The following is a 14833-nucleotide window of genomic DNA, read 5'->3' as shown; positions in this document are numbered from 1 at the left end:
CATGTCGGAGCCCGAGTTGGCTGCATTGCGGGACTTCCTGGCAAAGAATTTGGCTCGTGGTTTCATCCGGCCCTCGTCCTCGCCAGTGTCTGCGCCCGTGCTCTTCGTCAAAAAGAAGTCGGGCGAGTTACGGCTTTGCTGTGACTACCGGAAACTCAACGCCATCACGGTGCGTAACCGCTACCCGCTGCCCCTCATCCCCGAGCTCTTGGACCGACTCCGGGAGGCTAAGATCTTCACGAAACTGGACCTGCGTGGAGCTTACAACCTCGTCAGGGTTCGGCCGGGTGATGAGTGGAAGACGGCGTTTGGTACTCGCTATGGACATTTCGAGTACACGGTGATGCCGTTTGGCCTGACCAACGCCCCCGCTGTGTTTCAGCATTTTATGAACGATATCTTTCGGGATCTGTTGGACCAGTTTGTCGTGATTTACCTGGACGACATCCTGATTTACTCCCCGTCGCGTGAAGCGCATCATCAGCATCTCCGTCAGGTCCTGCAGCGCCTCCGGGAACATCGGCTGTTTGCCAAGTTGGAGAAGTGCCAGTTCTACCAGGTGACCATCGATTTCCTGGGTCACCGCATTTCTCCTGAGGGCATCGCCATGGAGCCGAGTAAAGTCGAGTCGTTGCAGAGTTGGCAACCCCCGCGTCGCGTGAAGGACGTTCAGCGACTCCTTGGATTTGCCAACTACTATCGGACATTCATCCCTGGCTTTGCTGCCTTGACAGCCCCCCTCACCCGGCTCCTGCAGAAGAAGACTCGGTTCCAGTGGAACGCCCCCGAACAACAGGCGTTCCAGGCTTTGAAGGACGCCTTCATGAAGGAGCCCATCTTGAAACATCCCGACCCGCAACGGCCATTTGTCGTGGAGGCGGACGCCTCCGACATTGCCATTGGGGCCCTGTTACTCCAGGCAACGACGCCCAGCGGTACCCTTTTCCCTTGCGCGTATCACTCTCGGAAATTGAACCCCTCGGAGTGCAACTATACCATCTGGGAGAAGGAGCTGCTGGCCATCAAGGCGGCGTTCGAGGCTTGGAGGCATCATCTGGAGGGGGCGCGGCATCAGATCGAGGTCCGGACGGACCACAAGAATCTGGAAAGCCTGCAGACCACTCGGAATTTGAATCAACGCCAGATCCGGTGGTCCCTCTTCTTTGCGAGGTTTGACTTCCGGGTGCGGTACATACCAAGCGGGCACAACCAGAGAGCGGATGCTCTGTCCAGAAAGCCCGAATACACCCGAGCGGAAGACAAGCTTCCGCCCAGGACAGTGATCCCCGTCGAGTCTTTTGCTGCGGTGCGGGAGCCGGTGGATATATGGGCTCGGATCCGGGAGGCGCAGCAGCAGGAGGCGTGGGTGGCTCAGCGGAAGGAAGAGGTGGGGCCAGATTCGCCTTGGTCGGTCGCGGATGGACTCCTGTATTATCGTGACCGGCTCTATGTTCCAGGAGGGCCACTCAGGGGACTCGTCCTCAGCCAGTGTCATGATAACCCAGCTGCGGGGCATTTTGGCCTGTTCAAGACTCTGAACCTGGTCTCCCGTACCTTCTGGTGGCCCCGAGTCCGACACGATGTCCAGTCTTATGTCACCTCCTGCATTCCTTGCAGGCAGGCCAAGTCAGCGACAGGGGCCCCGCCTGGTTTACTGCAGCCCTTGCCAACACCCAAGAGACCCTGGGGGGCTGTGTCCATGGACTTTCTGACGGATCTACCCCCATCCTCCGGCTTCACGACAGTGTTTGTGGTGGTGGACATGTTGACCAAGATGGCGCACTTCATCCCCTGTCGCGGCTTACCGTCAGGTCGCGCCACTAGTCGCATGTTCATCCAACAGGTGTTCCGGCTGCATGGCCTTCCCGATAGAGTCGTCTCCGATAGGGGGGCCCAGTTTACAGCCCGCTTCTGGCAGGAGTTGATGCGGGCGTTGGACATTAAGGTTTGCCTCTCGTCCGCGCATCATCCTCAGACCGACGGGGGTACCGAGAAGGTCATCGGCATCTTAGAGCAGTATCTGCGCTGCTACGTTAACCTGCAGCAGGACAATTGGGTGGATTATTTGGCCATAGCCGAGTTTGCCTTTAACAACTCGCAGCACACCTCCACGCAGATGACACCGTTCTTGGCCAACGTGGGTTATCACCCCTGGTTTTTCCCCCTTTCTCCCGTGGACTCACCGGAGCCGGCAGCGAACGAATTTATGGCGGAGTTACAGGCGATCCATCGGTTGGTGCGACGGCAGCTGGAGAAGGCCAAGGCCGACTACAAGAGGTTCGCCGACCGGTCGAGAAGGGATACGCCTCCACTATCGGTGGGGGATCGGGTCTGGCTGTCCACCAGGAACCTACCATCCACTCGGCCGGCGAGGAAGCTGGACCACCGTTACCTTGGACCGTTCCCAGTCGAGGCCGTCATCAATCCGGTCGCCTATCGTTTAACTCTGCCACGTTCCCTGCGCGTGCACCCCGTCTTCCATCGGTCCTTGTTGGTCCCCGAACAACCGGCCTGTCCACTTCGCCAAGCGGAACCTCCCCCATCAGGAACTCGTGATGGAGGCAGCACCCCCGAGTACGAGGTCGCCAGCATCAGGGATTCCCGCTGGCTGAAAGGTCGCTTCCAGTACCTGATCGAGTGGAAAGGGTACGGGCCAGAGGACTTCACATGGGAAGACGCGACCGCCGTTCATGCCCCTGCGTTGGTGACTGCGTTTCACGAACAGTTCCCATCCCGACCGCATCCGGATCGGCAGACCCGGGGGAAGGGCCCTGCGGTGCGGGATAGTGTTGTGACTCAGGGCCAGCCTGTGGGTCCGACAGCCGGGTCCGATGTATCGGAGGACTCAGATGAGGGGGAGGAGGGAGACAAACCGGCTGATGATGGTTTGGAGGCTTTGCAGAGTCCTCAGCCGGGGACGTCTTCTCAGCTGCGTGAGCCCGAGAGTGCGGAGGATGATGACCCACAGCTGGCCCTGTTCAAGGACGCCCGACGCAGGAGGCAGTCGAGCAGGAACAAACAAAGAAAGGTTATGGGACTCCTCGGGAGGAGGCACAGGGAGACCACGCCCTGAGCTCTCTATAAAAGGAGTGTTTGGGGAGGGGCTGGTTGCTGAAAGCAACTTTTCCGCTTGAGAAGACAAGCTCTAGTGTTTTTGTTAACTGCGTAATTAAATCTTGGCAGAAGCCTTTTAGCCTTGGACGCTCTCCAGTCTCTTCTTTTTGAATAGGGGTTTGTTAGAAGAGGGCTGGTTCAGAACACCATGGTCCGGTACTGGTCCACAGACTAGGGTTTGGGGACCCCTGCCCTATTATACCTTGTGTGCATGTACAGATTCTTTTTTTGAGAATGCATTCTTAGGCAGAACATTCTTAGAGCCTTGAGTGGCTGGAGGACAATCCTTCCTTCTCCCATGAAACTAACTAGGTCCGTCTGTCCTTCAGAGAAAAAGGCTGTGCCATAGCAAAACAACTTGCATTGTGCATAGGAGCTGGGCAGTAGTATGAAGCTTACCCTCCCCATTGCCCAATGCTTGCTTTTAATGAAGATTTTCCTCTGATCAGGGAGGATGGTCATAGACATAATTTGTACCGCTGTATTGTTTTCATGTGGTGGCTCAGTGGGTTAGGATGCTGAGCTTGTCGATCTGAAGGTCGGCAGTTTGGTGGGTCAAATCCCGAGTGCCGCGTAACAGAGTGAGCGCCTGTTAGTCGTCTCAGCTTCTGCCAACCGAGCAGTTTGAAAGCACATAAAAATGCAAGTAGCAAAATAGGCACCACTACGGTGGGAAGGTAACAGCGTTCCGTGCGCCTTTGGCGTCTAGTCATGCCGGCCACATGACCACGGAGACGTCCTTGGACAAGTGCTGGCTCTTCAGCTTTGAAACGGAGATGAGCACCGGCCCCTAGAGTCGGAAACGACTCGCACGCATGTGCGGGGGAAACTTTACCTTTACCTTTTATTGTTTTCACAGTTTGTCAGTCCTACAATGTAGACCAAACTTAAGAAACCAATGCCATGTACTGTAGATCAGGACTACTTTTGTTGGAACAACTATAGTAATGGAATCTTGCAAGTCTGAGTGTACTTTCGTCCTCCCTCATTTTATCTTTGTATGAATTAAGGAAGGGTCTGTCTGAAACATTTTCTCAAATTAGTTTCATGGAACAGACACAATTCCTGCTTATCTGACCAATGGCTTGGTAGTAGCTCTTTCTCCTCTCCTTGTAAGGCCATCCTCTAGATCCTCTACACAATGGCAATGGTGAAGGTCTCCATGAAGGCCTCTTTTCCAACTGACTACATCTTAAGAAGAATCAGAGGGGGGGGGAACAGAGCAGGACGTAGCAGGAAAATGAGATTGTGATAGAACGGTAGCTGGGCAACATAAATGATTTGACTCGGGGTCAAAATGTCAATTCATCATTATTTTAAAAATAAACAATACTAGGTTTTCCTGGTCACTGCACCTTCTAGTTTGCCATTCAGTTAGGGCAGGGGTGTCAGACTGTCAGCCCGCAGACCGGACGTGTCATGACGAAACTGCACCCACCCCATTGCCGGCAATGGGGAAAAAGCTCCAATACGTCACGCGACGTCATGTGCCGTCGCGAGTTTGACATATCTGAGTTAGGAGAACTAAAATGCAGGGAATTTCAGACATGAACCTGTGTTAATTTCAGACAATCAATTTCTAAGAGGCTTTGCATAATGCACAGTGTGACTTTTTTCAGCGTTGTAAAACAGTCGTTTCTTTGTAGCTTGACTGTAATTTAATTTAGGGCAAAGGTGTCAATGTCTGTGACTGTTGGTGTTAGTGGGTAGCCTGTTGTGAACCCCTACTCTAGATTTACCTCCTGTTTGTAATATGGTTTAGGATCAGGTCGGGTATCTCCCAAGTTCATCCAGTGAAGGCACTGGAGAAACCAGTGAAGCCTCTTTGTTCTTCCTATGTTTACTTGTAGATGTAAGTAGATTTCTTTGACTTAAGAAGCTTTGGGTAATTGTGTCATCACTAGGTACATGTACTGGACCGACTGGAGCTCCAATGCTAAGATAGAACGAGCAACGCTTGGAGGTAACTTCAGGAGTGCTATTGTGAGCACCAACTTGGTATGGCCCAATGGTCTTACACTGGACTATGAGGAGCAGCAACTTTATTGGGCTGATGCAAGTTTGTATGTATTTGTTTACAGTTTCATTTGTGTACTGTTAAGCATTTTCATCTAATGCACACATTTAGCCCTCCCATAATGTGGAAAAATCCATTCTACCATAAATAAATATTGATGATTGAAAAATGAAGGGATGACTTTTGGTTGCCATGATTCATAATTGATGGGGCAATGGCGCAAAGTTGTCATTTACATTGAAAGGGCTGAGCTTCTCCCACTTAGATTTTATTGAGGGAGATAAAAACTTCCTTTAATTTTTTTTCTTTTTTTATTTTACAAAATTCAGCAGATCTCAGGATTTAAATTTTTCATATGGTTCCCACCTTAACGTGATGAGATACCATGGAATTTATTTTCAGCCACAATGGAACAGCTAGGAGAGTCTAGTGGCTGCAGAAAAGGGACTTGGATTTCATATAACGATCTGTTGTTGAAAATTGTTCACCTGGATTTCAGAAATAATATCAAATAATGTGAATGTTCAGGGTACAAGAGAGTCTTGAAATCAATGAAAAAATAAGGAATTGATCTACAGCATTTTCTCTGTGGAACTCAAGAAACGGAAGCTTGTGGGGTTTTTTTTGTTCTTCAAATGCTGATATTTCCTACTTGTTTTAGACAGAAGATTGAACGCAGCTCCCTATTGGGTGCAAACCGTGAGGTTGTCGTTAGCACTGCCTTGTATCCATTTGCAATGACCTTATTTGATCAACACATTTACTGGACAGACTGGAATACCCGAAGTGTTTATCGAGCCAACAAATACGATGGGTCAGATCAAATTGTGATGGTATCAAGCCTGCCAAACAGACCAATGGATATTCATGTTTGGGCCAAAAGCAAACAGCAGCAGTGCACCAACCCTTGCAACCAATTTAATGGCGGTTGCAGTCACATCTGTGTGCCAGGTAAAATATTGTGCAATAGGGAATAATGAATTGATTGACATTCAGTTGTGTTAGAATCTGAACAGCTGAATTATTTATTTTAAATGCTTGCACACTAGGAAATCAAGATACAGTACCTTGGCTGCGTAGCATATACAGTACATATTAGTCCAGATAGCCCAGCCTTTCTTTTGTCAATTTCTGACACTGAAATATGAAACTAAGTTGACTGGCCGTTTTGGCCTTTCAGTCCAATGAATGGCAGCAACATGTCACTTGATTTGTCTAACTCAGGCATGTCAAGCTGCCGGCCCATGGGCTGGATGCATCATACTGAAACCACGCCCACCCCATTGCCAGCAATGGGGGAAAAGACGTGATACGTCGCGCAACATGACATGACGTCGCAGGTTTGACATGCCTGGTTTAACTGGAGACATCAAGGATTTGTTGAACTGGAGGCGTCAAGGATTCATCTAGGGGACTACAAACCTGGGCCTCTGCCATATAATTATTTCTAGATTACATTGTCAGATCGTTCCGTATTCACCAATGCTGCATGAACTGGGCAAAACATTCATATAATATGCAAGCCAAGGGTGATTTGCTCCGTTTGTCATTGGGGTTGGCTTTTAGACATCTGTTGATTTATAGGAAAGAAATGGAATTACTGGTGTTTTACATGTTTAAATAAACAGCCAAAAACTTTTCATTACTATTTGAAATATTTTTAAAACTGTATTCTTTTCTACTGTGTCATCCTCCTCCTATTTTGTTATGTTTGTTGAAATCAATATTGGCTGATGCAAAATATGGGAGAATGCAATAGCCATCTTCCGTCATAGACAGATGTTTTGTCTTATTCCGTTTACAAATTAATCTCTCTTGTAATAATTGCAGTTCTGAAAACTTTTTTCTGCAATCACCCCCTTTATAAATAGAGCTCATTCAGATTCCTGTGGAGAATATTGTTTAAAGGATTAGTTGATGTGTTGTAGGACATTTTGGTAATTCTGGATAAATTTCTTGGCTGATTTATGATTAATATTGAGGAGAGATGTTATCTAACTATATTATTAACCCAGTTTTCTTTTGTGGTTAATGCAATGACATATAGGCCCAGGTGGTGCAGAGTGTCAATGTCCTGCCCAAGGACGCTGGTATTTAGCCAATAACAACAAGCATTGTGTTGTGGACAATGGTACCAGGTGCGGAAGTAGCCAATTCACTTGTCTTAATGGCCATTGCATCTCTGAACACTGGAAGTGTGACATTAATAATGACTGTAGTGATGGCAGTGATGAATTGGAAAGTGTGTGTGGTAAGTACCTCCACATTTAAAACAAAAGCTGTTGTCCAGTTGCAATTGTTTTTAGCAAAGCCATTTGGGGGACAAAAACCAAATGAAGGAGATGACTTTGGTCCAGAGTCCAATGGTCTCTTGACTACACAAAGCAGAATTAGTTGATGATTTGATTGCTTTCATAAAAAAAATGAATGGCTCAAATTCTTCCTTGGATTAATGCAGGGGAGAGGGTAGAAATGTTAAAAGCACTGATTTTCTAAAATGCAAGGGAAGAAAAATACATTTGGATTTCTGAGAATTAGTATTCAGTGTAAGAAATTATTGGTATGGAATTTGGAGTTTCTTTTTATTGAAAAGTTTTACAATACATTTTATCTTTAACAATCCCTCCCCCCTCCCCCCACCCAACCCTTCCTAACCCTCCCTAACCCTCCCCCCCTCCCCCCTCCCCGACTTCCCAGAGCTAAATACAAGGTATAAAAGTAGAAACAATCATAAACAACCATATGTTAATTTGGAATTTGGAGTTTCTTAAAAAAACAAAATGGCTTTGTTTGAAGAACAAAATATTAAGCAAGAACAATGAACCGAGTATTTCTGATAGTTTCTTTCCCCCCCCCAGTTGTAATTATGCTGCAAATATGATTTTCTATCTTATTTTATACACATGTATGGAGTGAATAGTTTACCAAAGCTTTACAGGACTGTTAACATGGGAGGAAATATCTGTGTGCAGAATTATGCCCAAAAGATGGGCATAAAACGAAGAACTTTGTTCCTTTCTATGAACACACATTGAAAATACCAAAGCAGACTCTTTTTTCTTTTTCTTTCTGCTTTTAGTAGTTTTTCTTTCTTTCCCCTTTTTCTATCTTCTCTTTCTATTTTCTTGCTGATCTTTTAATTATGTAAACATTCTCCATAAAAAGAAAAAGAAAATAACCAGAGCAGAACGTGAAGGTTTTCCACTGACTTTGTAAGGATCATAGTCTCTGATAGGGCAAGGCTGTAGCGACAGTTTAGCCTCCTTCCTTTTCGACTTGCTTCCGATTCACTTCATTAATTTTCATGAATGAGGAAACTTCACTTGTAGGGATTTGTAAAGCCACAGAGCTGCCCTTTGAATGCTAAAATAAAATTTTATCTTCTATTTGTCTGATTTGCACGCTGTCCATCTTGCAGCTGTATTTGCCTTGGCAGATAAAGTCAATTCAGCATTGTATTTCTGGGGTGAATTTGTCAAGGCTCTGAGACCCTTCTGTCAATGACATTTCTTTTGTCACATTCCTTTCCTTCAGCTTTTCATACCTGTCAGCCAACAGCTTTCACCTGTGGCAATGGGCGATGTGTACGCTACTCTTATCGCTGTGATCACTACAATGACTGTGGAGACAACAGTGATGAGGTGGGATGCTTGTTCCGAACTTGTGACCCCCAGACAGAATTTACTTGCAATAATGGAAGGTGTATCTCTCTTGCATCGGTCTGCAATGGTGTAAACAACTGTTACGATAATGGCACTTCAGATGAGAGAAATTGCCGTAAGTTGATTAAAACTACATATTGTCCCTCAGGCTCTGATTCTTCACACAACCTAAAAGTAAAACTTTCTGAAAAGGAAGAAGGACGTGCTGCTTCGCAGAAGCCATGTGATTTATTTGGATTTATTATGTTTACAGGAATCCTGAGAACTAACTAGATGTTCTTTGACTGTGTATTGCCTATGAGAAATTTTCTCACCAATTTGTACAGATAAGGATAGTTGTTCCAAACAATAGGAACTGAATGGCAGGGTAGATCTTTAGGGTATTATTTGCTAATTACCCCAAGTGATTCCACTGACATTAACAAGAAACTTAGTATTTCTTGTTAGGAAATTACTAATATCTCCAAATGGACTAGTTAATACATTTTGATAAGCAGGGATGCTGAAGAATCACGAGCAGGTTGGTGATTATTCCTTGTTCTATCTGTCCCTCACTTGACCCTTCCTGCCAGTGGAAGGAACTGAGGAAGCCAAGAAAGCTATTGTTCTATGACTTGCTTATTGCTTTTCTAACAAGCCATAATCTGAAACCAAAAACATACCTGGTTTAGGAGTGGCTTTTTAGGTGAGGAACAAATCAGGGAATCTAGTTTGTATGTAACAGGAAAAAAAGGATAGGGTGTCTTGATTTGTTCATTTGTGCTTGCAGTTAGAGGAACCAAGTGGGAACCTTCAAACAGCCTGGATTAGCATGCCTTTTGATTGTCTGATATGCAAATTTGATGATTGAGCACTAACTGTGGGGGTTGGGGTGATTATTCTCGTATAGTTGTTGGAGACAATAGTGAATAGCATCCCTATTCATTAGGGCTGCTGACAAACAAGACCTTTGGCAGTGTCTTCATTAGACCCTGGAAGAAAGACTTGCATAAGTCCCATCCCGTTTAATACTTCCCAATTCTACTGGATGGATATGACGCCATCAAGGAGCAGAGGGAGATACGGCTTTTCCATGTGCCACTAGCATTAAGCAAATTTGTTGAAATATTAAATGAGGTCAGAAAGAAATTGAAACTGAAACTGAATAGCTGAATGATTATTCTATTTGAGTACGAAATGAAAGTAGATTAGCTTTTGTATTCACGCACAGATATGATCCAAGTGGCTCCACTCATGCGGTCAGAATTTCTGTTCTCCACTTAGCCGCCATCCTCTGCTGTCTCTTACATTAGTCCCAGAGGATCTTTCAACTTCTTGATAATTAGAGGGGGAGAAGGTACAGAAGATAGGGGAATCTGATGGATTAGTATACTCTGTTACACTAATGGAAGGGCATCATTGGATCCAATGGATCTGAAGAGGCACTTGAGTTACCACTCATATTCATTCTCACCCTTAGGATTAGTATTCTACCCCATCTATGAAAAGACAGTATTATGATGAACTAAATTGGATTTAACAATACATCAGATAATTCTAGTACCACAAAATGTATTACTGTACACTGCTGTTTGTAATTGTTTAAAAACACCCTGCCTTATGCTTTATGGGGAAGAAAAAGAATCTTTTCTTTTTGTCTTAAAGCCGAACGCACTTGTCAGTCTGGTTATACAAAATGTCAGAGTACCAACATATGCGTTCCTCGAACGTATCTTTGTGACGGGGATAATGACTGTGGCGACATGAGTGATGAGAGCCCCACTCACTGCGGTAAGCTAATGACACCCAACAATTTACCCTCCTTCACTTCATGATTCCTGTCACAGTTTGGGTAAAGGGCCAAGCCTTCTTGTATGTTCTGTTTTTTTTTAAGGAATGCAATTGAAAAGACACAACTGAAACGTATGCTGGGTGTGGGGACACGTGTATGCGAGCAAGACTTAAGGAAATTGCTGATAATCCGGAATTTAAATTGATAGACATATTCTCAAAATGAGACAAAGAGGTTTCTAAACTTGAAGTAAAAAAATAAATAAACAAAGGATTACCTCTTAGGCGGATTCCTATGACTCCTGGCATGTTTACATTTTTTAGATTTATATTTTATTCCTCAGAAGCTCAGGTCATAGAGGGATTCAGTGACAATGCTAAATACATATTAAAAGGACTTCCAAGAGTGATCATCTAAAGTGTGACGAGCTAAACTGAAATTTGGAATGTTTAGTCTCCAGTCCAGAACTTCTACAATATAAGTGCACTGCTCCCCTTTTTATTAATGAAACGTACCTCTTACCCTAAAGCAACCATTTCAGTAACTCTCCATACATTTTATCACAATTTGTTGTTGTTGTTGTTAGCTGCGAAGTCGTGTCCGACCCATCGCGACCCTATGGACAACATTCCTCCAGGCCTTCCTGTCCTCTACCATCTTGTGGAGTCCATTTAAGCTCACGCCTACTGCTTCAGTGACTCCATCCAGCCACCTCATTCTCTGTCGTCCCCTTCTTCTATTGCCCTCGATCTTTCCCAGCATTAGGCTCTTCTCCAGTGAGTCCTTCCTTCTCATTAGGTGGCCAAAGTATTTGAGTTTTAGCTTCAGGATCTGGCCTTCTAAAGAGCAGTCAGGGTTGATCTCCTCCAGGACTGACCGGTTTGATTGCCTTGCAGTCCAAGGGACTCGCAGGAGTCTTCTCCAGCACCACAGTTCAAAGGCCTCAATTCTTTGGCGCTCAGCCTTTCTTATGGTCCAACTTTCACTGCCATACATTGCAACTGGGAAGACCATAGCCTTGACTATACGCACTTTTGTTGACAGGGTGATGTCTCTGCTTTTTAGTGTGCTGTCTAAATTTGCCATGGCTTTCCTCCCCAGGAGCAAGCGTCTTTTAATTTCTTGGCTACAGTCCCCATCTGCAGTGATCTTGGAGCCCAGGAAAATAAAATCTGTCACTACCTCCATTTCTTCCCCATCTATTTGCCAGGAATTGAGAGGGCCAGATGCCATGATCTTGGTTTTCTTAATGTTAAGTTTCAACCCAAGTTTTGCACTCTCCTTCTTCACCTGCAACATGAGGCTCTTTAGTTCTTCTTCACTTTCTGCCATTAGAGTGGTATCATCTGCGTATCTTAGGTTGTTGATATTTCTTCCGGCAATCTTAATTCCAACTTTTGATTCATCTAGCCCTGCCTTTCTCATGATGTGCTCTGCATATAAGTTAAATAGGCAGGGCGACAGTATACAGCCTTGCCGGACTCCTTTCCCAATTTTGAACCAATCAGTGGTTCCGTGTCCAGTTCTCACTGTTGCTTCTTGACCCGCATATAGGTTTCTCAAGAAACAAATAAGATGGTCTGGTACTCCCATCTCTTTAAGAACTTGCCACAGTTTGTTATGATCCACACAATCAAAGGCTTTAGCATAGTCAATGAAGCAGAAGTAGATGTTTTTCTGGAACTCCCTAGCTTTCTCCATGATCCAGCGTATGTTGGCAATTTGATCTCTAAGTTCCTCTGCCTCTTCGAAATCCTGCCTGTACTTCTGGTAGTTCTCGATCCACATACTGCTGAAGTCTAGCTTGTAGGATTTTAAGCATGACTTTACTAGCATGTGAAATGAGTGCAATGGTGCGATAGTTTGAACTTTCTTTGGCACTGCCTTTCTTTGGAATTGGAATGTAAACTGATCTTTTCCAATCCTGTGGCCACTGTTGAGTTTTCCAAATTTGCTGGCAAATTGAGTGTAGCACTTTTACTGCATTGTCTTTTAAGATTTTGAATAGCTCAGCTGGAATACTGTCACCTCCACTAGCTTTGTTGTTGCTCAGCTTTTCTAAGGCCCACTTCACTTCACATTCTAGGATGTCTGGCTCGAGGTCAGTGACCACCTCATTGTGATTATCAGGGACGTTAAGCTCATTCTTGTATAGTTCTTCTGTGTAATTTTGCCACCTCTTCTTAATCTCTTCTGCTTCTGTTAGGTCCCTGCCATTTTGGTCCTTTATCATGCCCATTTTTGCATTAAACGTTCCCTTTATTTCTCCAATTTTCTTGAAAAGATCTCTGGTCCTCCCTATTCTATTGTTTTCTTCTATTTTTTTCCACTGTTCATTTAAGAAGGCATTCTTATCTCTTCTAGCTATTCTCTGGAATTCTGCATTCAATTGGGCATATATTTCTTTTTCTCCCTTGCCTTTTGCTTCCCTCCTTTCCTCAACTATTTGCAAAGCTTCCTCAGACAGCCATTTTGCTTTCTTGCATTTCTTTTTCTTTGGGATGGTTTTGGTTGCTACCTGTTGTACAACGTCACGAACCTCTGTCCATAGTTCTTCAGGCACTCTATCTATCAGATCTAATTCCTTAAATCTATTTGTCACCTCTGCTGTATATTCAACAGGGATATGATTTAATTCATACCTGAGTGGCCTAGTGCTTTTCCCTACTTTCTTCAGTTTAAGCCTAAACTTTGCAAGGAGAAGCTCATGGTCTGAGCCACAGTCAGTTCCTGGTCTTGTTTTTACTGACTGTACAGAGCTTCTCCATCTTTGGCTGCAGAGCATATAGTCAATCTGATTTCTGTTGACCATCTGGTGATGTCCATGTGTAGAGCCGTCTCTTGGGTTGTTGGAAAAGAGTGTTTGCTATGACCATCGTATTCTCTTGACAGAATTCTATCAGCCTGTGCCCTGCTTCATTTTGCTCTCCAAGGCCAAACTTGCCTGTTATTCCCGTTATCTTTTGGCTTCCTACTTTAGCATTCCAATCCCCCATGATGATAAGGGTTTTCATGGTAAAGATACTGGAGTGGATTGCCATTTCCTTCTCCAGTGGATCCAGTGGATCACGTTTTGTCAGAACTCTCTGCTATGACCTGTCCGTCTTGGGTGGCCCTGCACGGCATAGCTCATAGCTTCATTGAATTACGCAAGCCCCCTTCGCCACGACAAGGCAGTAATCCATGAAGGGGTTTATCACAATAACCCTCTGAAATAAATTAGATCTAAACAGCAGGACACTGACTAAATAGTAAGCAAATGAGCTTTCTGACTAAGGGAGAATTTGAACATGGGTTCTGTCAGAACACTCTGACAACACCATGGGTACTTATTTCATTGGAAAAATTTACCATGTTAATTTCATTTACTTGGTGCTCTTCCGGCTGCAGACTTTTGATGCCTTGATTCCAGTGGTGGGATTCAAATACCTGAACAACCGGTTCTCTGCGTGGACGCCGCTTCCGGAAGTCCATTCTGGGCCTGGGCCTCCAAAGACCAGAACGGACTTCCGGAAATGGCATCCACCCACTTCTGGTGGGCCATTCTGGGCCTGGGAAGCCTCCCCCAGGCCTCTGAGGCTCAGAACGGACTTCCGGAAGTGGCGTCCATGCACTTCCAGGGTCCATTCTGGGCCTTGCAAAAAAAGGCCTAAGGCTTCAGCCGGTTCGCCAAAGTCAACAAAAAATTAGCTACCAGTTCTACCGAACCGGTGCGAACTGGCTGAATCCCACCACTGCTTGATTCCCAGTACCCTTGAGTGGAAATGCGCCTCTTCTGCATTCGTATTTCCACTTAAGGAAGTTGGGCATCAAGCCCCCCTCCCCACCAAAATAATTATGTTAGGTTATTTGGACAAGCTATATAGGTACAGAGGGTTTCTGACTCAAATTTCCAACTTAAGCTAGATCCTTGCACACCATCATCTAGGATTGTTGTAATGCTGCCTTAAAGGCAGGGTTAATTTTTGATCTATTGATTTTGGAGTCAGGATTAGGGGTCAGGATAGGAAGCATTTTGCTTCCATTCACATCTGTACTTTCATATTAATATTATGGTGTGTCACCGAATCTTTATTACATATTATGACATATTCTTTTTAGAATCACAAATAATCAGCTTGACTCAATGAAGTCGCTGGAAACCTGAAACAGCTGGATCAGGTTTTTTTGTATCTCCCTTCAACAGCTGGGAAAAGAGTTTCACTTTGCAAAGCAAGGAAAGCTTGCAACAGATGTAATAGTACATTACAAATACTTTGAACTACTTTA

At 45.0% G+C, this 14833-nt stretch overlaps 1 protein-coding gene across 1 annotated transcript in view; it reads left to right on the top strand.

The window, feature by feature from the left end:
* LRP2 (LDL receptor related protein 2) overlaps positions 1-14833 on the top strand; it is a gene marked incomplete at both ends in the record, with an annotated part of 164913 nt that overhangs the window by 101069 nt on the left and 49011 nt on the right. Inside the window, 5 exon segments of the mRNA XM_083365355.1 lie at positions 5019-5177; positions 5793-6082; positions 7179-7382; positions 8666-8908; positions 10438-10563. Coding sequence (XP_083221481.1) covers positions 5019-5177; positions 5793-6082; positions 7179-7382; positions 8666-8908; positions 10438-10563 — 1022 coding nt within the window.

This window comes from Vipera ursinii (assembly GCF_947247035.1).
Source record: "Vipera ursinii genome assembly, chromosome: 1".
NCBI classification, from domain to species: domain Eukaryota; kingdom Metazoa; phylum Chordata; class Lepidosauria; order Squamata; family Viperidae; genus Vipera; species Vipera ursinii.
The sequence above is the reverse complement of the archived record's forward strand: the minus strand, read 5'-3'. Positions and strand labels throughout refer to the sequence as shown.